This window comes from Dendrobates tinctorius, unplaced genomic scaffold (genome assembly GCF_039654945.1).
Source record: "Dendrobates tinctorius isolate UK_male_01 unplaced genomic scaffold, ASM3965494v1 ptg000084l, whole genome shotgun sequence".
Taxonomy (NCBI): Eukaryota; Metazoa; Chordata; class Amphibia; order Anura; family Dendrobatidae; genus Dendrobates; species Dendrobates tinctorius.
Window position 1 is genome coordinate 31,813,254 of NW_027361752.1, and position 27,429 is coordinate 31,840,682.

At 45.8% G+C, this 27,429-nt stretch overlaps 1 protein-coding gene across 1 annotated transcript; it reads left to right on the forward strand.

The window, feature by feature from the left end:
* Positions 1-1,579: 1,579 nt before the first annotated feature.
* On the forward strand, positions 1,580-13,343 carry RDH14 (retinol dehydrogenase 14). Its single transcript, XM_073584511.1, has 2 exons — positions 1,580-2,010; positions 12,528-13,343. The coding sequence occupies exons 1-2, from the start codon at positions 1,645-1,647 to the stop codon at positions 13,143-13,145; spliced, it is 984 nt and encodes a 327-aa protein (XP_073440612.1). The 5' UTR covers positions 1,580-1,644; the 3' UTR covers positions 13,146-13,343.
* The last annotated feature ends 14,086 nt before the right edge of the window (positions 13,344-27,429 follow it).

Sequence of the window (27,429 nt, forward strand, 5' to 3'; positions counted from 1 at the left end):
AACTACTGATGCATCAAAGAGAACCAGAATAATGGAAATGTATGTGTAAATACTAAAATAGAGGCAAAATATGTATAAAATAAGCCTTTATTAAAATTATGGCCAAACAACAACAGCAATATATAGAAAAATAAAAATATAAAAAAAATGGCAGAGAAAACCGCACAAAGCATAAATAATTAAATGTCTGTACTTATAATAATATCACCACTTATAGAATAGAAAAAAGGGGGGATATATATAATAATCCCTATATATAGCGACCTTTAAACATGGTAGGCACAATAAAACCAGAAAAAGAAAAAGAATAAAAAATAAAAGAAGAGAATAAAAAATAATAAAATAAAAAACACAAAAAAGGTGATGTAAATATACCCAAAATTGGTGAAACACTAATATACATATACAGAATTGCATAAAAAAAATTGATTAATATGCACCCAAAAATAATTCATTTATATGTGCATTTTAATATACCCAAAATTAGTGAAAGACTAATGTACACATGCATATTTACATATAAAAGAGTGATTCATGTACACCCAAAACTAGATTTACCTTTATGTGCATAAAAAGATGAAAAAATGTATATATGGTTAATTAATGTGCACCAAAGGTAGCTATATAAAAAACCTTATCCTCAAAAAGCGCTGTATAGCAGGAATACACCAAAAAATGGCCAAAAACCATAGAATAAACAGCACATGCGCTAAACAGTGCCACATGAATAGAATGGGCCACCAAAAAACAGACCTAATACACCTTGCAGCGACTAATGAGGCGCTTACACAAAGGTGCCCTAACTATGCGGCGCTATACAGCACAATGCACTGCATGAAGGACAAATGCTAATCAAGATAATAAGCTATGAATACACACCACAATGGGACACCCATGCAGCAAAACCTGTCATGGAAATACAGCGCAATGTAGGACAATGGATTACCTGGAGGATGGATAACCAGGGAGTGGTGAAGGCGGTGTGCCAAATAGAACGCGCCCCGACGCGCGTTTCGGAAAAACTCCTTCGTCAGGGGGATGGATCAGTAGTTGGTTTTTCTCAGTATTTGTAAGCCAAAACCAGGAGAGGAACAATCAGAGGAGAAGTAGAATAGAAACCCGTCACCGCTCCTGGGTGCAGTTTACAAATACTGATGTGAAAAACTCACCAATTACGGACTGTGTGAACGCGGCCTTACATCCTGTCCTGGAATTTCTGGCTGGCTGACAACCCTGATAAACAGACAGTGCACGTTTCTGTATGCGGGCTGTATACGAGGCGCACCGCTGCCTTTAGCACTGTTTATACTTTTCAATGCAAAAAAAAATAACCTTCACAGGAAAATAGAGAAGTTCTGGCTCTTGGAAGCAAAGTAAGAGAAAAAAAAAAATGGCCTCAGCAGGAAAGGGGTTAATAGCCTTCCAGACGTGAAGCGCAAATGTTAACAAGTCATACATGAATAACGGGTGAACGTATGGAATGCCCCATAGCAACCAATCAGACGTCTTCTTTCATTGTCTAAGCTGCACTGGTAATGACAGCTGCGCTGTGATTGGCTGCCTGCGCCCCTCCTCTGTATAGTGTCCTCTATCCCAGCTCTCTGGTACGGATGACATTCTGCCAGGCTTCCGCCCATATCCAGCATGGCGGGCGGCTCCTCAGCGCTGATGGTGGCGGCGGCGGCGGCCGTAGCTTTGGGCGGCGGGCTCATCTTAGTAGCTCGGCGGCTTATGAGTAGCGGCAGCGCCCGGAGCGCGGCCTCCGCCCTGATGCAGGGAAAGACTGTAATTATCACCGGGGCTAACTGCGGGATAGGCCGGGCCACTGCCGCCGAGCTGCTCCGACTGCAGGCCCGGGTCATCCTGGCGTGCCGAGACCCGGAGAAGGCGGAGGAGGCGGCGAGGGAACTGCGGGAGGAGACCGGCGACAGCGGCGGGGAGGTGCTGGTGAAGCAGCTGGACCTGAGCTCCATGGCGTCAGTGCGGAGGTTCTGCCAGGAGGTCGCCAGGGTGAGGGCAGGCGCTGGGCGGATGTGTGTGTAGTGTGTGTGTGTATAGTGTATAGATGTACTGTGTGTGTGTATAGTGTATAGATGTACTGTGTGTGTGTATAGTGTATAGATGTAGTGTGTGTGTATAGTGTATAGATGTAGTGTGTGTGTATAGTGTATAGATGTAGTGTGTGTGTATAGATGTAGTGTGTGTGTATAGATGTAGTGTGTGTATAGTGTATAGATGTAGTGTGTGTGTGTATAGTGTATAGATGTAGTGTGTGTGTGTGTATAGTGTATAGATGTAGTGTGTGTATAGTGTATAGATGTAGTGTGTGTGTATATAGTGTATAGATGTAGTGTGTGTATAGATGTAGTGTGTGTATATAGTGTATAGATGTAGTGTGTGTATATAGTGTATAGATGTAGTGTGTGTGTGTATAGATGTAGTGTGTGTGTGTATAGATGTAGTGTGTGTATATAGTGTATAGATGTAGTGTGTGTGTGTATAGATGTAGTGTGTGTGTGTATAGATGTAGTGTGTGTGTGTATAGATGTAGTGTGTGTGTGTGTATAGATGTAGTGTGTGTGTGTGTATAGTGGTAGTGTGTGTGTGTGTATAGTGTATAGATGTAGTGTGTGTGTGTGTATAGTGTATAGATGTAGTGTGTGTGTGTGTGTATAGTGTATAGATGTAGTGTGTGTGTGTGTGTATAGTGTATAGATGTAGTGTGTGTGTGTGTGTATAGTGTATAGATGTAGTGTGTGTGTGTGTGTATAGTGTATAGATGTAGTGTGTGTGTGTGTGTATAGTGTATAGATGTAGTGTGTGTGTGTGTGTATAGTGTATAGATGTAGTGTGTGTGTGTGTGTATAGTGTATAGATGTAGTGTGTGTGTGTGTGTATAGTGTATAGATGTAGTGTGTGTGTGTGTGTATAGTGTATAGATGTAGTGTGTGTGTGTGTGTATAGTGTATAGATGTAGTGTGTGTGTGTGTGTATAGTGTATAGATGTAGTGTGTGTGTGTGTGTATAGTGTATAGATGTAGTGTGTGTGTGTGTGTATAGTGTATAGATGTAGTGTGTGTGTGTGTGTATAGTGTATAGATGTAGTGTGTGTGTGTGTGTATAGTGTATAGATGTAGTGTGTGTGTGTGTGTATAGTGTATAGATGTAGTGTGTGTGTGTGTGTATAGTGTATAGATGTAGTGTGTGTGTGTGTGTATAGTGTATAGATGTAGTGTGTGTGTGTGTGTATAGTGTATAGATGTAGTGTGTGTGTGTGTGTATAGTGTATAGATGTAGTGTGTGTGTGTGTGTATAGTGTATAGATGTAGTGTGTGTGTGTGTGTATAGTGTATAGATGTAGTGTGTGTGTGTGTGTATAGTGTATAGATGTAGTGTGTGTGTGTGTGTATAGTGTATAGATGTAGTGTGTGTGTGTGTGTATAGTGTATAGATGTAGTGTGTGTGTGTGTGTATAGTGTATAGATGTAGTGTGTGTGTGTGTGTATAGTGTATAGATGTAGTGTGTGTGTGTGTGTATAGTGTATAGATGTAGTGTGTGTGTGTGTGTATAGTGTATAGATGTAGTGTGTGTGTGTGTGTATAGTGTATAGATGTAGTGTGTGTGTGTGTGTATAGTGTATAGATGTAGTGTGTGTGTGTGTGTATAGTGTATAGATGTAGTGTGTGTGTGTGTGTATAGTGTATAGATGTAGTGTGTGTGTGTGTGTATAGTGTATAGATGTAGTGTGTGTGTGTGTGTATAGTGTATAGATGTAGTGTGTGTGTGTGTGTATAGTGTATAGATGTAGTGTGTGTGTGTGTGTATAGTGTATAGATGTAGTGTGTGTGTGTGTGTATAGTGTATAGATGTAGTGTGTGTGTGTGTGTATAGTGTATAGATGTAGTGTGTGTGTGTGTGTATAGTGTATAGATGTAGTGTGTGTGTGTGTGTATAGTGTATAGATGTAGTGTGTGTGTGTGTATAGTGTATAGATGTAGTGTGTGTGTGTGTGTATAGTGTATAGATGTAGTGTGTGTGTGTGTGTATAGTGTATAGATGTAGTGTGTGTGTGTGTGTATAGTGTATAGATGTAGTGTGTGTGTGTGTGTATAGTGTATAGATGTAGTGTGTGTGTGTGTGTGTATAGTGTATAGATGTAGTGTGTGTGTGTGTGTGTATAGTGTATAGATGTAGTGTGTGTGTGTGTGTGTATAGTGTATAGATGTAGTGTGTGTGTGTGTGTGTATAGTGTATAGATGTAGTGTGTGTGTGTATAGTGTATAGATGTAGTGTGTGTGTGTATAGATGTAGTGTGTGTGTGTGTGTATAGTGTATAGATGTAGTGTGTGTGTGTGTGTATAGTGTATAGATGTAGTGTGTGTGTGTGTGTATAGTGTATAGATGTAGTGTGTGTGTGTGTGTATAGTGTATAGATGTAGTGTGTGTGTGTATAGTGTATAGATGTAGTGTGTGTGTGTATAGTGTATAGATGTAGTGTGTGTGTGTATAGTGTATAGATGTAGTGTGTGTGTGTATAGTGTATAGATGTAGTGTGTGTGTGTATAGTGTATAGATGTAGTGTGTGTGTGTATAGTGTATAGATGTAGTGTGTGTGTGTATAGTGTATAGATGTAGTGTGTGTGTGTATAGTGTATAGATGTAGTGTGTGTGTGTATAGTGTATAGATGTAGTGTGTGTGTGTGTGTGTATAGATGTAGTGTGTGTGTGTGTGTGTATAGATGTAGTGTGTGTGTGTGTGTATAGATGTAGTGTGTGTGTGTGTGTGTATAGATGTAGTGTGTGTGTGTGTGTGTGTATAGATGTAGTGTGTGTGTGTGTGTGTGTATAGTGTATAGATGTAGTGTGTGTGTGTATAGTGTATAGATGTAGTGTGTGTGTGTGTGTGTGTATAGTGTATAGATGTAGTGTGTGTGTGTGTGTGTGTATAGTGTATAGATGTAGTGTGTGTGTGTGTGTGTGTATAGTGTATAGATGTAGTGTGTGTGTGTGTGTGTGTATAGTGTATAGATGTAGTGTGTGTGTGTGTGTGTATAGTGTATAGATGTAGTGTGTGTGTGTGTGTGTGTATAGTGTATAGATGTAGTGTGTGTGTGTGTGTGTGTATAGTGTATAGATGTAGTGTGTGTGTGTGTGTGTGTATAGTGTATAGATGTAGTGTGTGTGTGTGTGTGTGTATAGTGTATAGATGTAGTGTGTGTGTGTGTGTGTGTATAGTGTATAGATGTAGTGTGTGTGTGTGTGTGTGTATAGTGTATAGATGTAGTGTGTGTGTGTGTGTGTGTGTGTATAGTGTATAGATGTAGTGTGTGTGTGTGTGTGTATAGTGTATAGATGTAGTGTGTGTGTGTGTGTATAGTGTATAGATGTAGTGTGTGTGTGTGTGTATAGTGTATAGATGTAGTGTGTGTGTGTGTGTATAGTGTATAGATGTAGTGTGTGTGTGTGTGTGTGTGTATAGTGTATAGATGTAGTGTGTGTGTGTGTGTATAGTGTATAGATGTAGTGTGTGTGTGTGTGTATAGTGTATAGATGTAGTGTGTGTGTGTGTGTGTGTATAGTGTATAGATGTAGTGTGTGTGTGTGTGTGTGTATAGTGTATAGATGTAGTGTGTGTGTGTGTGTGTGTATAGTGTATAGATGTAGTGTGTGTGTGTGTGTGTGTATAGTGTATAGATGTAGTGTGTGTGTGTGTGTGTATAGTGTATAGATGTAGTGTGTGTGTGTGTGTATAGTGTATAGATGTAGTGTGTGTGTGTGTGTATAGTGTATAGATGTAGTGTGTGTGTGTGTGTGTATAGTGTATAGATGTAGTGTGTGTGTGTGTGTGTATAGTGTATAGATGTAGTGTGTGTGTGTGTGTGTATAGTGTATAGATGTAGTGTGTGTGTGTGTGTGTATAGTGTATAGATGTAGTGTGTGTGTGTGTGTGTATAGTGTATAGATGTAGTGTGTGTGTGTGTGTGTATAGTGTATAGATGTAGTGTGTGTGTGTATAGTGTATAGATGTAGTGTGTGTGTGTGTGTGTATAGTGTATAGATGTAGTGTGTGTGTGTGTGTGTATAGTGTATAGATGTAGTGTGTGTGTGTGTGTGTATAGTGTATAGATGTAGTGTGTGTGTGTGTGTGTATAGTGTATAGATGTAGTGTGTGTGTGTGTGTGTATAGTGTATAGATGTAGTGTGTGTGTGTGTGTGTGTATAGTGTATAGATGTAGTGTGTGTGTGTGTGTGTATAGTGTATAGATGTAGTGTGTGTGTGTGTGTGTGTATAGTGTATAGATGTAGTGTGTGTGTGTGTGTGTGTGTATAGTGTATAGATGTAGTGTGTGTGTGTGTGTGTGTGTATAGTGTATAGATGTAGTGTGTGTGTGTGTGTGTGTGTATAGTGTATAGATGTAGTGTGTGTGTGTGTGTGTGTGTATAGTGTATAGATGTAGTGTGTGTGTGTGTGTGTGTGTATAGTGTATAGATGTAGTGTGTGTGTGTGTGTGTGTGTATAGTGTATAGATGTAGTGTGTGTGTGTATAGTGTATAGATGTAGTGTGTGTGTGTATAGTGTATAGATGTAGTGTGTGTGTGTGTGTGTATAGATGTAGTGTGTGTGTGTGTGTATAGTGTATAGATGTAGTGTGTATGTAGTGTATAGATGTAGTGTGTGTGTGTATGTAGTGTATAGATGTAGTGTGTGTGCCCTCATTCCTCTTGGTATTTGTTATAATCTACTGTATGTGATTATTGTTATGCTGTAATGTCTATTGTCTGTACAAATCCCCTCTGAAATGTAAAGTGCTGCGGAATATGTCGGCGCTATAGAAATAAAATGTACTATTATTATTATTATTATTATGTATAGATGTAGTGTGTGTAGTGTATAGATGTAGTGTATAGATGTAGTGTGTGTGTAGTGTATAGATGTAGTGTGTGTGTAGTGTATAGATGTAGTGTGTGTGTAGTGTATAGATGTAGTGTGTGTGTAGTGTATAGATGTAGTGTGTGTGTAGTGTATAGATGTAGTGTGTGTGTGTAGTGTATAGATGTAGTGTGTGTGTGTAGTGTATAGATGTAGTGTGTGTGTGTAGTGTATAGATGTAGTGTGTGTGTGTAGTGTATAGATGTAGTGTGTGTGTAGTGTATAGATGTAGTGTGTGTGTGTAGTGTATAGATGTAGTGTATAGATGTAGTGTGTGTAGTGTATAGATGTAGTGTGTGTAGTGTATAGATGTAGTGTGTGTGTATAGTGTATAGATGTAGTGTGTGTGTATAGTGTATAGATGTAGTGTGTGTGTAGGTGTAGTGTGTGTGTGTGTGTAGGTGTAGTGTGTGTGTGTGTGTGTGTGTAGGTGTAGTGTGTGTGTGTGTGTGTGTAGGTGTAGTGTGTGTGTGTGTGTGTGTAGGTGTAGTGTGTGTGTGTGTGTATAGGTGTAGTGTGTGTGTGTGTGTATAGGTGTAGTGTGTGTGTGTGTGTATAGGTGTAGTGTGTGTGTGTGTGTATAGGTGTAGTGTGTGTGTGTGTGTATAGGTGTAGAGTGTGTGTGTGTGTGTATAGGTGTAGAGTGTGTGTGTGTGTGTATAGGTGTAGAGTGTGTGTGTGTGTGTATAGGTGTAGTGTGTGTGTGTATAGGTGTAGTGTGTGTGTGTATAGGTGTAGTGTGTGTGTGTATAGGTGTAGTGTGTGTGTGTATAGGTGTAGTGTGTGTGTGTATAGGTGTAGTGTGTGTGTGTATAGGTGTAGTGTGTGTGTGTATAGGTGTAGTGTGTGTGTGTGTATAGGTGTAGTGTGTGTGTGTGTATAGGTGTAGTGTGTGTGTGTGTATAGATGTAGTGTGTGTGTGTGTGTATAGATGTAGTGTGTGTATAGATGTAGTGTGTGTGTGTGTGTGTGTAGTGTATAGATGTAGTGTGTGTGGGGGTATAGTATATAGATGTAGTGTGTGTGGGTATAGATGTAGTGTGTATAGTGTATAGATGTAGTGTTTGTGTATAGATGTAGTGTGTATAGTGTATAGATGTAGTGTGTGTGTGTGTGTGTGGTGTATAGATGTAGTGTGTGTGCCCTCATTCCTCTTGGTATTTGTTATAATCTACTGTATGTGATTATTGTTATGCTGTAATGTCTATTGTCTGTACAAATCCCCTCTGAAATGTAAAGTGCTGCGGAATATGTCGGCGCTATAGAAATAAAATGTATTATTATTATTATAGTGTATAGATGTAGTGTGTAGTGTATAGATGTAGTGTGTGTGTAGTGTATAGATGTAGTGTGTGTGTAGTGTATAGATGTAGTGTGTGTGTATAGTGTATATATGTAGTGTGTGTGTATAGTGTATAGATGTAGTGTGTGTGTATAGTGTATAGATGTAGTGTATAGATGTAGTGTGTGTGTGTGGTGTATAGATGTAGTGTGTGTATAGTGTATAGATGTAGTGTGTGTGTAGTGTATAGATGTAGTGTGTGTGTGTGTAGTGTATAGATGTAGTGTGTGTGTAGTGTATAGATGTAGTGTGTGTAGTGTATAGATGTAGTGTGTGTAGTGTATAGATGTAGTGTGTATAGTGTATAGATGTAGTGTGTATAGGTGTAGTGTGTGTGTATAGATGTAGTGTGTGTGTATTGTGTAGTGTAGTGTGTGTGTGTATAGTGTAGTGTGTATAGGTGTAGTTTGTATAGATGTAGTGTGTATAGTGTATAGATGTCGTGTGTGTATAGTGTATAGATGTAGTGTGTGTGTATATAGTGTATAGATGTAGTGTGTGTGTATATAGTGTATAGATGTAGTGTGTGTGTATATAGTGTATAGATGTAGTGTGTGTGTATATAGTGTATAGATGTAGTGTGTATAGATGTAGTGTGTATAGATGTAGTGTGTATAGTGTATAGATGTAGTGTGTGTGTATATAGTGTATAGATGTAGTGTGTGTGTATATAGTGTATAGATGTAGTGTGTGTGTATAGATGTAGTGTGTGTGTATAGATGTAGTGTGTGTGTATAGATGTAGTGTGTGTGTGTATAGATGTAGTGTGTGTGTGTATAGATGTAGTGTGTGTGTGTATAGATGTAGTGTGTGTGTGTATAGATGTAGTGTGTGTGTGTATAGATGTAGTGTGTGTGTGTATAGATGTAGTGTGTGTGTGTATAGTGTATAGATGTAGTGTGTATAGTGTATAGATGTAGTGTGTATAGATGTAGTGTGTGTATAGTGTATAGATGTAGTGTGTGTGTGCGTGTGTATAGATGTAGTGTGTGTGTGCGTGTGTATAGATGTAGTGTGTGTGTGCGTGTGTATAGATGTAGTGTGTGTGTGCGTGTGTATAGATGTAGTGTGTGTGTGCGTGTGTATAGATGTAGTGTGTGTGTGCGTGTGTATAGATGTAGTGTGTGTGTGCGTGTGTATAGATGTAGTGTGTGTGTGCGTGTGTATAGATGTAGTGTGTGTGTGCGTGTGTATAGATGTAGTGTGTGTGTGCGTGTGTATAGATGTAGTGTGTGTGTGCGTGTGTATAGATGTAGTGTGTGTGTGCGTGTGTATAGATGTAGTGTGTGTGTGCGTGTGTATAGATGTAGTGTGTGTGTGCGTGTGTATAGATGTAGTGTGTGTGTGCGTGTGTATAGATGTAGTGTGTGTGTGCGTGTGTATAGATGTAGTGTGTGTGTGCGTGTGTATAGATGTAGTGTGTGTGTGCGTGTGTATAGATGTAGTGTGTGTGTGCGTGTGTATAGATGTAGTGTGTGTGTGCGTGTGTATAGATGTAGTGTGTGTGTGCGTGTGTATAGATGTAGTGTGTGTGTGCATAGTGTATAGATGTAGTGTGTGTGTGGGTATAGTGTATATGACTAATCTATCGTTATATACGGGCACATGCACGTTACTTATTCAGTAGACACACACGCAGTCTAGCTGCACACTTTGCATGTCGTGGATATCTGTATACACATTACGTATTGACATACAGTATATAGCATACATATGATGGTGTGTGATGTGTGTACTGCATGTTGTGTATTCACTCTGTATAGTGTCTGTGCATTGTGTGGATACTGTATCCGCAGTACATACAGACTAAAATAAACGTAACTCCCCTCAATTTTTATTACCCATTATTCTCCTACATCCAAAGAAAAATAAGTCAATAAAAGCATATTCCATGTGCAAAATAGGGAATCTGTCACCCAATTTTTCGCATATAAGCTGCCGCCACAGCCATCAGGGGCTTATCTACAGTATTCTGTAATGCTGTAGATAAGCCCCCGATGTAACCTGAAAGAGAAGAAAAATGAGTTAGATTATACTCACCCAGGGGCGGTGGTTGTCGCGGTCCGGTGCCTCCCATCTTCATGCAATGTCGTCCTCTTCCTCACTCCTGGCATCGCACTCCTGCGCAGGCGTACTGATCTGCCCTGTTGAGGGCAGAGTAAAGTACTGCAGTGCTCAGGTGCTGGACTTCTCTGACCTTTCTCGGCGCCTGCACGCTGCAGTACTTGCCTCTCCCCTAAACAGGGGAGATCAGTACGCCTGCGCAGGAGCCGCGACATGAAGCGACGAGGATGACATTGCATGAAAATGTGAGGCATCGGACCTGGGACACCATCGCACTGGACCGCGTCCCCCGGTGAGTATAATAAAACTTTTTTCTTACCTTTCAGGTTATATCGGGGGCTTATCTACAGCATTACAGAATGCTGTAGATAAGCCCTTAAAGGCGGTAGCCACAGATTATTATATGTGGAAAATGAGGTGACAGATTCCCTTTAACAACTCTGTTACATATGAGAAAAACGTGGATTTCCCTGGAATAATTGCAGTTTACATTTTGCAGTTGCTGTCGGGGAGGTGGTTCCTCTGTCTCTCTCTCTCTCTCTCGTTCTTTTGTTTGTCAGGACATGCCACAATCCAGCACAGTCAGCACTTGATCTATACCTTGAGATCGCCTTAGACTTCTATACCTAAGGCCTTATTCTCATGTCAGTATATTTGCATCAGTATGTCATCAGTATTTCTATGCCAATATCAGGAGTGTTTCCAAAACAGCTGGAGTCCATCTTTCAATTATAGTATTTTCCTGTAAGTTTCACTATTTGCTTTGACATACAAACCCTGATGCAAAATACTGACCAAATACTGATGTGTGAGCGAGACCTTAGAGTGTTTTCAAATATAGAAGTGTTATTAGTTTATTTTTATCAATGCACAAAATGCAAAGTGATTGAACAAAAGAGAAATCCCATAAGTATATGGTGTGACTGCTCTTTGCCTTCATCAGTTTTCCTAGTTACACTTGCACACGGTTTTGAAGGATTTCAGCAGGAGGTTTTTCCAAACATCTTGGAGAACTGACCCCAGATCTTCTGTAGTTTATATCATTATTTTTCTACACTTTCCTAAATATTTGCACTATTCTGTATCTCATGAGAAACTGGGTCTGAGCAGAAAAAGTAAATTAATGTGCATGCAAAATGTAATTGCATATGAACACATGACCTTTACACAGAGAAAACCAAAAGCGAAACACACAACAAATATCCTGGAATAAAAAAGTAAAAAAATATATTGCAAAAATTGCATGAAGGTAGTAATAATAGTAATAATAAGGGTATTTAGTTAACATAATTTTGATCAAAATAATGTAGAAGCCATCCCGCCACGTCACGGCAACCCTTGTGGGACAGTCCTAACTCTTGTATTTAAAACCTTTCCACTTGTCAAGTGACGTGAATGTGAACAAGGACAGAGGGACTGAACCACCAGTAATAGTATAGGCCAGACAGGATGGATTTTCCAACTCAGACACAGGGCGGTCACACCCTTATATGCACAGAATGCACAATGAAACAAATGAGAAACTGGGTCTGAGCAGAAAAAGTAAATTAATGTGCATGCAAAATGTAATTGCATATGAACACATGACCTTTACACAGAGAAAACCAAAAGCAAAACACAAAACAAATATCCTGGAATAAAACTTTTTTATTCCAGGATATTTGTTTTGTGTTTCGCTTTTGGTTTTCTCTGTGTAAAGGTCATGTGTTCATATGCAATTACATTTTGCATGCACATTAATTTACTTTTTCTGCTCAGACCCAGTTTCTCATTTGTTTCATTGTGCATTCTGTGCATATAAGGGTGTGACCGCCCTGTTTCTGAGTTGGAAAATCCATCCTGTCTGGCCTATACTATTACTGGTGGTTCAGTCCCTCTGTCCTTGTTCACATTCACGTCACTTGACAAGTGGAAAGGTTTTAAATACAAGAGTTAGGACTGTCCCACAAGGGTTGCCGTGACGTGGCGGGATGGCTTCTACATTATTTTGATCAAAATTATGTTAACTAAATACCCTTATTATTACTACTATTACTACCTTCATGCAATTTTTGCAATATTTTTTTACTTTTTTATTCCAAGATATTTGTTTTGTGTTTCGCTTTTGGTTTATTCTGTATCTCAGCAAGATTCTGAACAATTAATGAAACCAGTAATTGATTTTATCTATTTATTTTTTTGCTTTCTAGGAAGAACCCAAACTTGATGTCCTCATAAACAACGCTGGGGTCTTCCAGTGCCCCAATACGAAGACTGAAGATGGCTTTGAGATGCAGTTTGGGGTGAACCACCTCGGCCACTTCCTGCTCACTCACCTGCTGATCGGCCTCCTGAAAAGTTCTGCCCCCAGCAGGATCGTGGTCGTCTCCTCCAAACTTTACAAATACGGTGAGATCAATTTTGACGACTTAAACAGTGAAAAGGACTACAGTCGAAGCTTCGCCTACAGCCGCAGCAAACTGGCCAATATCTTATTCACTAGAGAGCTGGCCCGGCGCCTGGAAGGGACCGGAGTAACGGTCAACGTACTTCACCCCGGGATAGTCCGAACCAACCTGGGAAGACATATCAATATCCCCGTCCTGGTAAAACCTCTCTTCAATGTTGTATCCTGGGCTTTCTTCAAATCCCCGGCTGAAGGAGCACAGACATCAGTCTTCTTGGCCTCCTCTCCTGAAGTAGAGGGGGTGTCTGGAAAATATTTTGGGGACTGTAAAGAGGAAGACCTTATACCAAAGGCTATGGACGATTTGGTTGCCAGAAAACTCTGGGACATTAGTGAAGTTATGGTCGGACTCATTAAATAAAATTTAGAGCTAATCAGACGTCGACTTCCATGTAATGAACCGAGGAGAAAGACGGAAATAAGAAGACGCCTCCTCCTCAATCACAGTCATTTGTAAATGTGAATCCTTGTGTCTCCCTCCGTCGTCCATGTCACGTTTGTTATATCTGTTAGATGAAATGGGCAATTAAAAGGGAAGTCGTTCCCACAATACTCATCACTCATCCTATTCTGCTCCTCTCCAAGTTCCCATGCCCCAATAATGACGCCCTGACACACAAAACATGATGTCCCCACCCAATTGCTGGGCACTGTGGCAACCTGCTGCAGCCAGTGATTGATGTTACCTCTGCAGCCATAGAACCAGTCTGCATTGAAATGGGAGCTGCAGTAGATTGGCGAGATATTTTGTTTCTTAATCTATTTTACCCCATTCTAAGGGGTTTTTTTTTAGTACAGGGGCTAAACATAGAGTGCCTGTTTTCTGGGTATAAAGGAGCAGTTTACTGGGGATTCTCTCTGTGCCTGGATAGGGAGCGACTTCTAGCCTTTCCACACCACTTTAGATCAGCTCTACGGAAATAGGAACTGGGGCGTGATATGGCTACACCACTCCAAACTCATGACAACCGCCAGAATTTCCCACCCCAGAAAAGTTTATCGAGTCTCTGACTACAGTTGTGTTTCTGGCACAGCACACAGGAGTGCACGCCACTTACAAGAGGCCCCAAATTCAGTAAGCAGCGTGCTCCTCTGTCGAGATTGGTGTAGTGCGAAGTCTCGCTCAAACATTACATGAAAAAAATACCTAAACTTATTAGGTATCTACATTTACTACAAACATTTCTATGGATGATTTGAAATAACATTTTCCAGGACGTCCACCTGACAGCACTATGGAGGACGTCCTCCTCCTCCTTACAGGGACAGGAAAGCACACGAGAGGTTAAAAGGCCATGTCCCACCCCCTTTCTCTCAGTGTTTTTCCTGTCCCTGCACGGAGGGACACGCGAGAGCTTACCGGAGGGACCCAGGGGATCGTGCGGCCGGTCCAATCCTTCCCCTGTCAAGAGGTCCCGGGGCCGAAACTTCCCGGTGGGGAGTCCCTCGGCTCCAAAGGCCAGGAGCAGGACGGCGCTCCTGGAGGGAGCCGTTCCTCCCGGTGGGGGGGGCTCTCGGCTCCAGGACGGGTCGGCTCCCCGCAGGCGGCTGGCCATGCGGGCACCGATAGAAGTGGGGCGGCGGGCCGAGTACCCGCAGGACGCGCTGACGCTGGGCAGTGGAGGCCGGAGCGTCATAGCAGGAAAGGCTCCCTGCTCGCGCCGAGTGCGGTCGCGCGCAGATGCCCGGCAGGAAGTGGAGGCGCGGCTTACCAGCGTCACATCCGGTGACGTCAGACGCCGGTTTCAAATCCAGGGCGCGCGCGCTCCTGGACCAGAGCGTTCTCCAGCGTCACAGGTGGTTCCAGACTGTGTGACTGCATCGGACGCCAGGGGATGGAAGGCAACACTGCATCTGGTGGAGGGGTAAGTGCGCATAGCGCAGACCACCCTCCCCACCCGTCCCCACAGCCCAGATCTGATGAGGTGCCCCTTATATTATCAGGAAAAGGGAACCCCGGCTGAGTCCCCCTCGGGGAAGGACCCGGCGAAAGCCACCGCCAAATCAGTCAGATGTCCGGTGTGCAGAGTAAAGCTGCCAGACACCTATAGCAAGACCCTATGCGGTCCCTGTACCTCCAGGGTCATAGGCGAGGAACAGCCATCTCTGCTTTCCGAAATGAGGTCGCTGATAAGGGAAGAGATTCAGGCCTCTACGTCCCGGCGTCGATCCCCCAGCCCTGGGCCAGGTCGCAAGCGTCCAAGGTGGGAACCAGTCCCAGTATCAGAGGCGAGCCCTAGCGAGGAATCCGATTTCCGGAACTCAGATCAGGAGGAAGAAGGCGAGATCCTGGGGGACAGTCAGGAACAGAACAGAAAGTATCTGTTCAGACTGGAGGATACGGACGAGCTGGTACACGCGGTCAGAAATACCATGCAGATGGAAGAAGTCCCTAAGCCACAGTCCAGACAGGACTTAATGTTTGGAGGACTGGTGTCCCGCAAACAGGTGGTGTTCCCTGTGAGCGAGCACATCAAAGCAATGATCCAGGAGGAGTGGAAGGAAGCAGAGCGTCGGTTGACACTCTCCCGAATCTTTAAAAATAGACTGCCCTTCGATCCCGAGGAAACTCGGGCGTGGGAAGAAGTCCCTAAGATCGACGTCCCGGTGGCCAAGGTTACGAAGAAATCGGCTATCCCAGCCGAGGACTCATCCGGTCTTCGAGACCCAATGGATAGAAAGGCGGACGTCTTGTTAAAAAGAACATGGGAGACGTCGGCGGCCCTGATTAGAGCCAACATAGCAGCCACCTCGGTGGCCAGGTCTATGTTCCTGTGGTTGGGGCAGTTGGAGGAAAACCTAACCAACAAGACCCCGAGGTCAGAGATACTAGCATCTCTTCCTCTTTTGAAATCAGCCACGGCGTTCCTGTCGGATACGTCGGCGGAATCTGTTAGGTTTGCGGCCAGAAACAGCTCCCTCTCTAATGCGGCCCGGAGAGCAGTCTGGCTTAGATCCTGGTCGGGGGATAACCCTTCTAAGGCCAAGTTATGTGCCATCCCTTTCTCGGGTCTGAGGGTGTTTGGTCCAGCCCTGGATAATATCCTTGAGCTGGTGTCTGATAAAAATAAGGGATTCCCGGAAGAAAAACCCAGGTGGTCCCAGTCCTTTCGGAGAGGCTCCTTCTTCAGAGGACAGTCAGAGTTTAGGGGCCGGGCGAGTTCTAATAGAGGCTCCTACAGAGGCTCCTTCAGCCAAAGTGGGAAGAACAGAGGTCCCCCATTTGCATCGACATCTAGGTCGAGGAGACAATGACGCCATAGGCATTGGGGGGAGACTTCGCCACTTTGCAGCAAACTGGTCGCGAGTCACCAACAGTCAGTGGGTCCTCAGAACCATCAGAGAAGGTTACAGGATAGAGCTCTATTCTCCTCCCCCCGACAGATATATTGCCCCCACTGTCGTCCTGGAGGACTCCGCAATGTGGTCGGATCTTCAGGACATGTTAGACTCGGGGGTCATAATACCAGTTCCAGCATCAGAAAGAGGGAAAGGTCACTACTCTTCCCTGTTTGCAATTACAAAGAAATCCGGCGAGACCCGCACCATCATAAACCTGAAGCCACTAAATGCTTGGGTCAGATACAGGAGGTTCCGGATGGAATCTATCCGATCCGCGATTCCTCTGATAGACAGGGACGCAGTTATGTGCACCCTAGACCTAAAAAAGGCATATTATCAGGTTCCTATTCATCCCTCATCCCAAAGCCTACTAAGGTTCGCGATCAGTTCACCAGCCCGGACCTGCCATTTCCAGTTCCAAGGTCTTCCATTCGGGCTGGCCTCAGCTCCCAGAATCTTTACGAAACTGGTGGTAGAGGTGGTGGCCTACCTGAGAGATCAGGGTATTGTGATTGTGCCGTACCTGGACGACTTCTTACTGGTGGCAAGATCCAAAGAAGCGCTCATCCGAGACAGGATCCGAACAACTACTGTGATGGAGTTCCTGGGCTGGGTGATCAACTGGGAGAAGTCGGACCTCACACCAAACACCAGAAAGGTATTCCTGGGAGTCCTCCTAGACTCAGCCGACAGAATATCCTGGCTACCCGAGCAGAAGCAGAAGTCCATTCAGGCCAGAACCAGAGGTCTGTTGAAGCGTCAATGCTCCATAAGGGAAGCAATGGAGGTCCTGGGCCTCATGACGGCATGCATCCAGTGTGTCCGTTGGGCCCAATTCCACTCGCGGTTGTTACAAAGAGAAATTCTCGCGAGGTGGGACAGGAGTCAGGCGTCGCTAGACAAACCCCTAAGACTCTCAGGACGAGCAAAGGAGTCCCTTCGCTGGTGGTTACAGGCCAGGAACCTTCAGGTGGGCGTGCATTGGACAACCTCTCCATACGTGGTAGTCACCACAGACGCAAGTGCGTGGGGATGGGGAGCCTACATAGAAGGGAAGATCTTCCAGGGGAAGTGGCCAGCAAGCATCAAGGCCAGATCCTCCAATTTCAAGGAACTCTTCGCGGTCTGGGCAGCGTTGCGGAGAAACCGGTCGGTACTAAAGAGTCGTCATGTTCGCATTCTATCCGACAATACAACGACAGTGGCATTCCTGAAACACCAAGGAGGAACCAGACATCAACCACTACAGGCACTGGCGGAAAAGATATTCACGTGGGCAGAACGGACAGTTCGATCCGTGACCGCGGTACATCTAGAGGGTTCCCAAAACGAAGTGGCGGACTACCTGAGCAGACAACAGATCCACCCGACAGAGTGGGAATTGAACATAGAGGTCTTCAACCAGCTTTGTCAGCGCTGGGGGAACCCCAGTATAGATCTCTTCGCAAGCCGCAAGAACTCGAAGGTTCCCAGATTCTACTCCCTAAATCCAATGGACCATCCAGAGGGCGTAGACGCCCTGAGTCAGACTTGGGGAGAATCCCTCTCTTATGCGTTCCCACCACTGGCCCTCATACCGGCAGTGCTCAGAAAGATACGCGAGGACCACGCAAGAGTGATATTGATAGTGCCATACTGGCCGAGGAGAAGCTGGTTTTCCCTTCTGGGAGCCATGGCAGTAGAAGATCCAGTCGAGCTGCCCTTGTGGGAGAACATCATCCACCAGGGCCCGATCCACCACCCGGACCCAGCAAGACTGCATCTATCGGCCTGGATCCTGAGAGGGACATCCTGAAGGCAAAAGGATTGTCGGAGCAGGTCATATCCACCCTACAGGCCAGCAGGAAGCCGGTGACGTCGGCAATTTATCGGAAGATATGGAGGAGATTTTGTCTGGAGGGTGGCAGGTCCGAGCTCGTGGCAGGTACCCCGGATCTCCCTAACATACTAGGGTTCCTGCAGGCAGGTTTTAATAAAGGCCTCAAGCCCAGCACTCTAAAAGTCCAGGTTTCAGCTTTGAGCGCCTTCTTTGATTATCAGTTAGCTGCACATCCCTGGGTGATAAGGTTTATAAAAGCCACACAGCGCCTGCGTCCCACGATTAGGCAGCTCACCCCGCCATGGGACCTGGGCCTGGTACTTCGGTTCCTCTGCTCGGACACTTTCGCCCTTAGTGAGAAGATAACCATCCCTGCTCTCACTCGTAAAACGGCCTTTCTAGTAGCCATTACCACGGCCAAAAGAATAGGGGAGATCCAGGCCCTATCCACTAAGGATCCATACCTCCAGATAAGAGAGGATAGTATAATCCTAAGGTTAGACCCGGCATTTACCCCGAAGGTAGCCTCTACAAGAAATCTGAATCAGGAGGTAGTGTTACCCTCTTTCTGTGATAATCCCCGAAATGAGGAGCGGCGGCTCCACTCGCTAGACGTGAGGCGCGCAGTTATAGAGTACCTAGAGGCCACCAATAGTTGGCGTATCGACCCGAACCTGTTCGTTCTCTTTGGGGGTAGGAATAAAGGGAAGAGGGCCTCTAAGGCGTCCATAGCGCGTTGGATTACCTCAGTAATCTCGGACGCCTACCAGGCTGAAGGCGCCAGCCCGCCTGATTCCTTAAAAGCCCACTCTACAAGGGCGGTATCGGCCTCATGGGCCGAGCGGGCGGGGGCGTCAGTTGATCAAATTTGTCGAGCGGCAACCTGGGCTAGTCTTAATACATTCTGCAACCATTACAAACTAGATGTGTTAGCTGGCCAACAAACCGCATTCGGGAGAAAAGTTCTCCAAGCAGTAATCCCACCCTGAGGAGGTGCTTTGGTACTCTCCATAGTGCTGTCAGGTGGACGTCCTGGAAAATAGGTATTAGACCTACCGGTAATGATGTTTCCAGGAGTCCATCCTGACAGCACGGGTAGTTCCCTCCCTCTTATGTTATACTATGTTGTATTATGTTATGTCATATGCTGTAATATGATTGTTTCATTAAACCGTTACTAGCATCATCCACCTTGTGGTACTTGTCAAATCACTGAGGGAAAGGGGGTGGGACATGGCCTTTTAACCTCTCGTGTGCTTTCCTGTCCCTGTAAGGAGGAGGAGGACGTCCTCCATAGTGCTGTCAGGATGGACTCCTGGAAACATCATTACCGGTAGGTCTAATACCTATTTTTTTCTATATACATTACATTGTGTGTATGCCAAAACTGCGTTAAATAATACAATTTGTGTCTGATACAATCATGGCAGAAGGAAAAAAGTCACTGCTTCTACAATGCAGAGTCAACCTGATGGACATTAAAGAGCAGATAATTCCCAAATTTTAACCTATCTTAAGGAAAGGTAATTTGCTGATGGTGGGGGTCTGACTGGTGGGAATAGCACCGATTCCGACAATGGGGGAACGACTGGAGTGGAGCGGTGGTCTCGCACAGGCGGACTGGAGTGCTGCACTTGGCTAATGGGGCATTTCATAGACCGGCTCTTGGGGTCTGTGATTGTAGTAACCCTTCTCGGGGTGAATATGAACCTTTATGGGGGGATTGTGCACTGAGATGATGTGTATAAATGTCTTGTGCTTCCTTGAGGCCTGCAATGTAGATCTGTAGAGAAGTCATGAAGTGTCATTCTGTGGACGCCGTGTGTGTACAGCGCTGTACAACTTTTATTAAACGGGTCATTCAAAAACCAAACATTTACTCTGAGTCCAATCTGTTCACAACCGACTGCTGAGCTTTCCTGGGAAATGGGAAAGCGTTAATGCACACACTGGACCCTTCCCCATGGTTAGGACTGGCAAATATTTAATGAGTATGACACCTTTAAAAGTGTAATTATCTAGACCTTCATATTGGGGACATCGATCCTATAAAAATAATCCTGTTACTGTTGATTTCAGTAAATGGGTTTTAAAGAAAAACAATTACATGAATAAGGTGGTTTTGGTCCACCCTTGGTGCACCCACGGGATGCACAGATATGTCCCCTCGATTACAATAGCCTCCCCTCATGGAGGTTTGGAGCACAGTCTGGTCCAACTCCCCAGCCCTTAATATACGGACACTGGAGCGCCTGTATACACAGTGTCGGTGTGCAGGAGAAGCTCTCTTCTCTGTGTATAGCAGCCGCCAGTGCTGTCGTTCCGTGTGTAGCGAGCGGCTGCTCTACACACAGGAGAGGGAGAGGATGGCGTGCCTGCACAGACGGCTCGTGCACACTCTCAGGCCCTGTAGTGTCAGTGCAGAGTTAGATCAGAGACAACGCCATCATGGGTTGGATCAGTGCCTCGAATGCATGGCTACCCCAAGGGTGCACCAATTTAAAAAATTATAGGAGAGAAAATCCTCACGTTTACTGAACTTTGATGTTTTATAAGGACTGAGTCCCAAATATGAAGATCTGAATGGTTAAATTTCACTTTTGGGGATGACAGACTTCCTTTCTAGGAATTGAACCTATATCGGCAATTTTTAGAAGAGACCGTTACTTTACGATGGTCGGCAGTCCGACTCTTGGCTAATACTGCACATTACATGAAGATTTGCCGGAAAGTTTATCCCATTCATTGCAAAGGGTGAAATCCGCATTGGAAGAAGTGATTTATTTCGGATTCCAAAGTCCAGACCAGGATATGTTCCGCTGGTACTGTAATATGTAACATCTCCTTTTTTTTTTTCTGGCATTTTGGATCACAAGGGCCAGTACAAGAACTGTATCTGCGCTGAGAAGAAGCAGCAGGGCGCTGGTTCACAAACGACGTAATGGCGGCAGAGACTGCCTGTTTAGAGAAGTGAAGGAACCTCTGTGTTAACAGGCCGCTCTGTGTCGGGAGAGATCATTGCAGGGCAGTACAGGCAGGTAGTTAGCAACTGCCTGCTGCCAAGTGCTTAGTACCATAGAAGACAAAAGCCCTAGATAACCCCTTAAAGGGAATGTTCACACAGGACACAAATTGCAGTGGACAAAAAATATTGCAAATTTGCAACATAAATTGACTCGTTGCAAATTTATAGCACCACTTCAGCAGGTTTTATTTTTTAATCTCGTCGCTGAAGTGGGGCAGCTAGATATACGTTCTCTGGCACTAGTATAATACCAGCTGCCGTCTTCAGCTCCAGTCCTGCGCCATCTTGTGACCCCCAACGTCTGAATGACCGGAAGTCAGAGGTAACAGTCATAAGCGTTCAATAGAAGTTTGAGACCCTCGTTCTGGCTCTACTGCATTAACATTGAGTTGGGGTCCGCCCAGCAAACACTGGAGAGACCACCGCAGCTCAGAGCGGCGCTAATAATGGATGAAGACGACAACTGCTAAATAAGACTAGGGGCATTGAACTTAGATTATTAGCACCATAGATTAGAGCGCTGCAAGAAAAAAACACCCTCTGGAGTGGCGCTTTGAAGTCCGCACTCCAGGGTCTGCGTATATTCTGTGCAGCATCTAGGTGAGATTTGGTAAGATCTATACAGAAATCCTGCAGCGTATCTGCTCGTGCGAATGGCTGGTCATGAATAGTTTGTGCACTGTCAACATGGAGTAAGTACTTGGAAGAGCTGCAACTACAGATGTGGAAACACTCAACGAGTGGCGTTGTTGGCTGACTGCTGTGCCACTCCATTTATCTCTCCCACATGCCTATTTCTAACTCTTCAGTATGTAGCGTGTGCCTCTGTCTACCCCCAGAGTGCTGTTAGATGATGGGATGTAATATAACATTGGGCCATCCATGCCTGTTGTGAATTCCCTTGCTCGGATCTCTGAGCCGACGCTCCCTCTGGTGGTTACTGAGAGTAGTGGAGCTGGCCAGGTTGATGGAAGTTCCCCACCTGACGACGATAATTGGGAACCTGGGATTACTGGCTGGGAGCATATAATTGAGCTGGCTGCTCTTGAAGGTTGCTGGTGATTTTCTTCCTTGTGCATTTGGAGTTCTTTTGTCCCCTGCCTTATCTTCATGGTTCAGTTAAGTGATTCTTTTGCATCTAATTTGGTTGTGCCTTTTTTTGCTTTCTGCTTTGCTAGGGATCAGCGTACTCCCTGCTGGGGGCAGCGCTGAGCCCTGCTCTATATGTTACAGATTGTGTCAGTTTGTTCAGTCCCGTTATGTTAGTATCTTTTGCTTTGCTTCCAGTTTGTACCAGAGTGCTAATCTAGCGGGGGTGAGGTTGTGTGGCCTATTTTTTTGTATATCAGAAGTGTTGGATTTTTTTAGGGTTTTGTGCGTGATTGCAGTGTCTCTCCTGTCCTGTCTAGTCAGTGTGGGCCCCACCGTTTGCTCAGTCTATTTTCTGCCTGTGTTTGTGTCTCATCTTGTCTCTCCGACAATATATGTTTGAGGGCTGTCTATTCCTTTGGGGATCTGCTCCGGGGCAGTTTAGATTTCACCACCTTTCTAACGTCAGGCTTAGTTAGTTCTACGGCTGTGACGAAGCGTCTAGGGCATCGTAGGAACGCTCCACGGCTACTGCCAGTTGTGTTGATAGGATCAGGGGTCTGCAATCCTCTTAGTTACCAACCTCTCTGGTTTTCTGGTGGCTTAGCCTGTTCCTGCCATCCTCCTCGGTGTCCCATTCATAACACATGCCCGTCCCAGGGATGGGGTGATTGTTGGTGTTTCCAATCCCATCAGTTTAACCCTTACGATGCCACAATAGTGACCATAGCACATGAGTTGCAGATAAAAAGCCTCAGTGTTAGCCATATACCGCAGCCTTTAACTTCTCGCCAGAGGGAGGTCTACTCCGCTGCCGGTCAGTGATGAGGGGGGTCTACTCCGCTGCCGGTCAGTGATGAGGGGGGTCTACTCCGCTGCCGGTCAGTGATGAGGGGGGTCTACTCCGCTGCCGGTCAGTGATGAGGGGGGTCTACTCCGCTGCCGGTCAGTGATGAGGGGGGTCTACTCTGCTGCCGGTCAGTGATGAGGGGGGGAGACTACTCCGCTGCCGGTCAGTGATGAGGGGGGGAGACTACTCCGCTGCCGGTCAGTGATGAGGGGGGGAGACTACTCCGCTGCCGGTCAGTGATGAGGGGGGGAGACTACTCCGCTGCCGGTCAGTGATGAGGGGGGGAGACTACTCCGCTGCCGGTCAGTGATGAGGGGGGGAGACTACTCCGCTGCCGGTCAGTGATGAGGGGGGGAGACTACTCCGCTGCCGGTCAGTGATGAGGGGGGGAGACTACTCCGCTGCCGGTCAGTGATGAGGGGGGGAGACTACTCCGCTGCCGGTCAGTGATGAGGGGGGGAGACTACTCCGCTGCCGGTCAGTGATGAGGGGGGGAGACTACTCCGCTGCCGGTCAGTGATGAGGGGGGGAGACTACTCCGCTGCCGGTCAGTGATGAGGGGGGGAGACTACTCCGCTGCCGGTCAGTGATGAGGGGGGGAGACTACTCCGCTGCCGGTCAGTGATGAGGGGGGGAGACTACTCCGCTGCCGGTCAGTGATGAGGGGGGGAGACTACTCCGCTGCCGGTCAGTGATGAGGGGGGGAGACTACTCCGCTGCCGGTCAGTGATGAGGGGGGGAGACTACTCCGCTGCCGGTCAGTGATGAGGGGGGGAGACTACTCCGCTGCCGGTCAGTGATGAGGGGGGGAGACTACTCCGCTGCCGGTCAGTGATGAGGGGGGGAGACTACTCCGCTGCCGGTCAGTGATGAGGGGGGGAGACTACTCCGCTGCCGGTCAGTGATGAGGGGGGGAGACTACTCCGCTGCCGGTCAGTGATGAGGGGGGGAGACTACTCCGCTGCCGGTCAGTGATGAGGGGGGGAGACTACTCCGCTGCCGGTCAGTGATGAGGGGGGGAGACTACTCCGCTGCCGGTCAGTGATGAGGGGGGGAGACTACTCCGCTGCCGGTCAGTGATGAGGGGGGGAGACTACTCCGCTGCCGGTCAGTGATGAGGGGGGGAGACTACTCCGCTGCCGGTCAGTGATGAGGGGGGGAGACTACTCCGCTGCCGGTCAGTGATGAGGGGGGGAGACTACTCCGCTGCCGGTCAGTGATGAGGGGGGGAGACTACTCCGCTGCCGGTCAGTGATGAGGGGGGGAGACTACTCTGCTGCCGGTCAGTGATGAGGGGGGGAGACTACTCCGCTGCCGGTCAGTGATGAGGGGGGGAGACTACTCTGCTGCCGGTCAGTGATGAGGGGGGGAGACTACTCCGCTGGCGGTCAGTGATGAGGGGGGAGACTACTCCGCTGGCGGTCAGTGATGGGGGGGGGGAGACTACTCCGCTGGCGGTCAGTGATGGGGGGGGGGGAGACTACTCCGCTGGCGGTCAGTGATGAGGGGGGGGGTCTACTCCGCTGCCGGTCACTGATGAGGGGGTCTACTCCGGTGCCGGTCAGTGATGAGGAGCATTATTCACACCAACAATTTTCCCATCTCATTTAGACCCTATTATAGTCAATGACCTCACACAGAGGAAGATGGGTTCGACTGCATTTTCCTAACGTGCATTTCAGATTCTGTTTTCTGGATGAAAATTGTCAATAGAGGAAATAAAATCAAAAAATAACCGTTTAACCCAAAAATAAATTATTTCTGATCTGTATAATGGATCATGCAGTACAGATGTCAAAACTAATCTGCTATAAAGGCGGCATGGTGGCTCAGTGGTTAGCACTGAAGCCTTGCAGCTCTGGGGTCCTGGGTTGAAATCCCACCAAGGACAACATCTGCAAGGAGTCTGTATGTTCCCGTGTTTGCATGGGTTTCCTCCGGGTTCTTGTTTCTTCTCACTTTCTAAAGACATACTGATTGTGAGCCCCAGTGGGGACAGTGATGTCTGTATGGCGCTATATAAGGGTTCTTTCAGACATCCGTGTCTCTGGTATGTGTGGTGATCGTTTTCACTCGTAATGGAGACACATTCAAGTGAATGGGTCTGTGCACGTAAGTCTGTTTCTATAGACCGTTTGACTGCAGGCAAAAGACACGGTCAGGTCCGTTTTTTAACAGCAGCACGGGCCGCAAAGCATTCTGCACACTGATGACACATGGATGACATCCGTGTGTCATCAGTGTGAGCCGTACTGGAGCCTGGGAATCCGCGGCACTGTCAACGCTGTTTCCCAGTGTCTGGTGCTGAAGACAGCTCACATCATTCTCCCCTGCTCACACTGCGATCAGCGCTAGCAAGGGAGAATATTGAGATATATTCAACTGATAACAGCAAGAGAAGGCGGCGGCTGATGGGTGTAGTATTCCTCAGCCGCCACTTGTGCTACAAATAAAAAATGGTGTGGGTTTCCTTGTATTTTTTGATAACCAGCCAGGCAAAACTGACCGCTGGGGGCTGCAACCCTCAGCAAGGCTGGTTATCAAGAACAGGTGGGGGACTCCTAGCAGTTTTTTTTTTTTTAAATTACTTATCTAGTTTTTGACAACCAGACAAGCTAAAGCTGACAGCTGGGGGATGGTATTCTCAGGCTGTTAAGAGGTCATGGATATTGGCGCCCCCCCCCCCCAGCTTAAAAATAACAGCCCACAGCCACCCGGAAAAGGCACATCTGTTAGATGCACCAATTCTGGCACTTTTCCCACTTGCCCTGTAGCGGTGGCAAGTGGGTTCATATTTGTGGGGTTGATGTCACCTTTGTATTGTCAGGTGACATCAAGCCCACGGCTTAGTAACGGAGAGGCGTCTATGAGACACCTATCCATTACTAATCCTATAGTTGTATTGTAAATAATCTCACAGCCAGAATAAAGTCCTTTATTTGAAATAAAACAAAACACAGGTCTCGCCCAAATAACAAACACAGTTATACTCACCTAACGCCTAATTCCACTGAATCCCTCGTCTCCTGTATTAAAATAAAAAAACAATATCCCTCACCTGTCCGTCGTTCCATCCCATGCTGTAATCCATGTGTGGGGGATAAATAATCTTCAACGCTTTTTTTTTTTTATTTATTAATGATGAATACTCCCATCAGCCACCGCCTGCTCTCGCTGTTATCAGTTAAGTACAACTCTCCACATTCTTCCCTGATCACCGGCAGAGCAGAGAATGATGCAAGATGTCTTCAGCACCGGCACTGGGGAACAACGCAAACAGCACCTCTCTTTCCAAGGCGCCAGTGCATCACACGGACACCGATATCTCCGGTACTGGGTATATCAGAAGATGTAAAGGAGCCCTAAGTGAGGAAAATCAAATATCGAGATGAAAACGGTTTTCAAAATCAGCTTTGTGAAGAAGTGTAAAAAAGAAAATAAAATTATTAAAAAAAAAAATAAAATCCATTATCAAATGTGTTGTTTTTGTTCATCTGGCCTAAAAAATAATACATTTTGATTGAAAAGCTCATTATGGAAAAATAAGCCCTCGCACAGCTCTATCGATGGAAAAAATGGATTTAAAAAACTTTTCAGGAAATAAACAGCCATGAAAAGTTTTTTGCTTGTTTTGAAAGTAGTAAAAAAAAGTATAAAAATAAAAAATTGGGGTCATTCATACTGGCCTGGAGAACAGAGGTAATATTATATGGCGAAAAAATTAACGCACAGTTCCAGATCTGTTGTGTTTATGTTCATCCCTCCTACAAAAAAAGCAAACACCCAAAAAAAACTACAGTTTTCGAAGCCAAACAGCAGCTCTGGGCTGTAACCACAGAAATACTCAGAATATGAATATACAAAAAATGATAGATCCGGTGAAGGCGTAATCGTACAAACCCAAATAAACCTGCAGGGGAGGGTGCCACTGTCAGGGCAGATTGGGCATCTGCTGCAGACCACCTGTCGGCCATGTTTGTACACCCATGAAGCGCGGCCTCTGGGGCAGGTGTCACAGGAGAGTGATCGTATATGCTGGGTTTGTCGTGTGTTGTACAAGTGATCACATGGTTTAAGTTTATATATATATATAAAGAAAATTATATTCAATTAAAAAAAGTTAAAATAAAAATAACATCCACATAAATAAATACCGTATTTTTCCGACCATAAGACGCACTTTTTTCCCCCAAAATTTTTGGGGAAAGTGGGGGGTGCGTCTTATGGTCGCAATACACGGTACTAACCTGGTGGCAGCGGGCGGGGCTCTGCGGTGCGGTGGTGGCAGCGGGCGGCGCTCTGCAGTGCGGTGGTGGCAGCGGGCTGTGCTCCGGTGCAGGGGCGGCGGCTCCGCCGGCATTTCTTCGCAGCCCGGAGGCCTCCGCACTTCCCTTGCTGGCCGCCGCCATGTTGCGGTGGCCTCCGGGAGCATGGACGCCGGAAAGATGGCCGCCGGTCCGGGGACGGCGCATGCGCGGGATCAGATCTCATCCCGCGCATGCGCCGTCCCCGGACCGGCG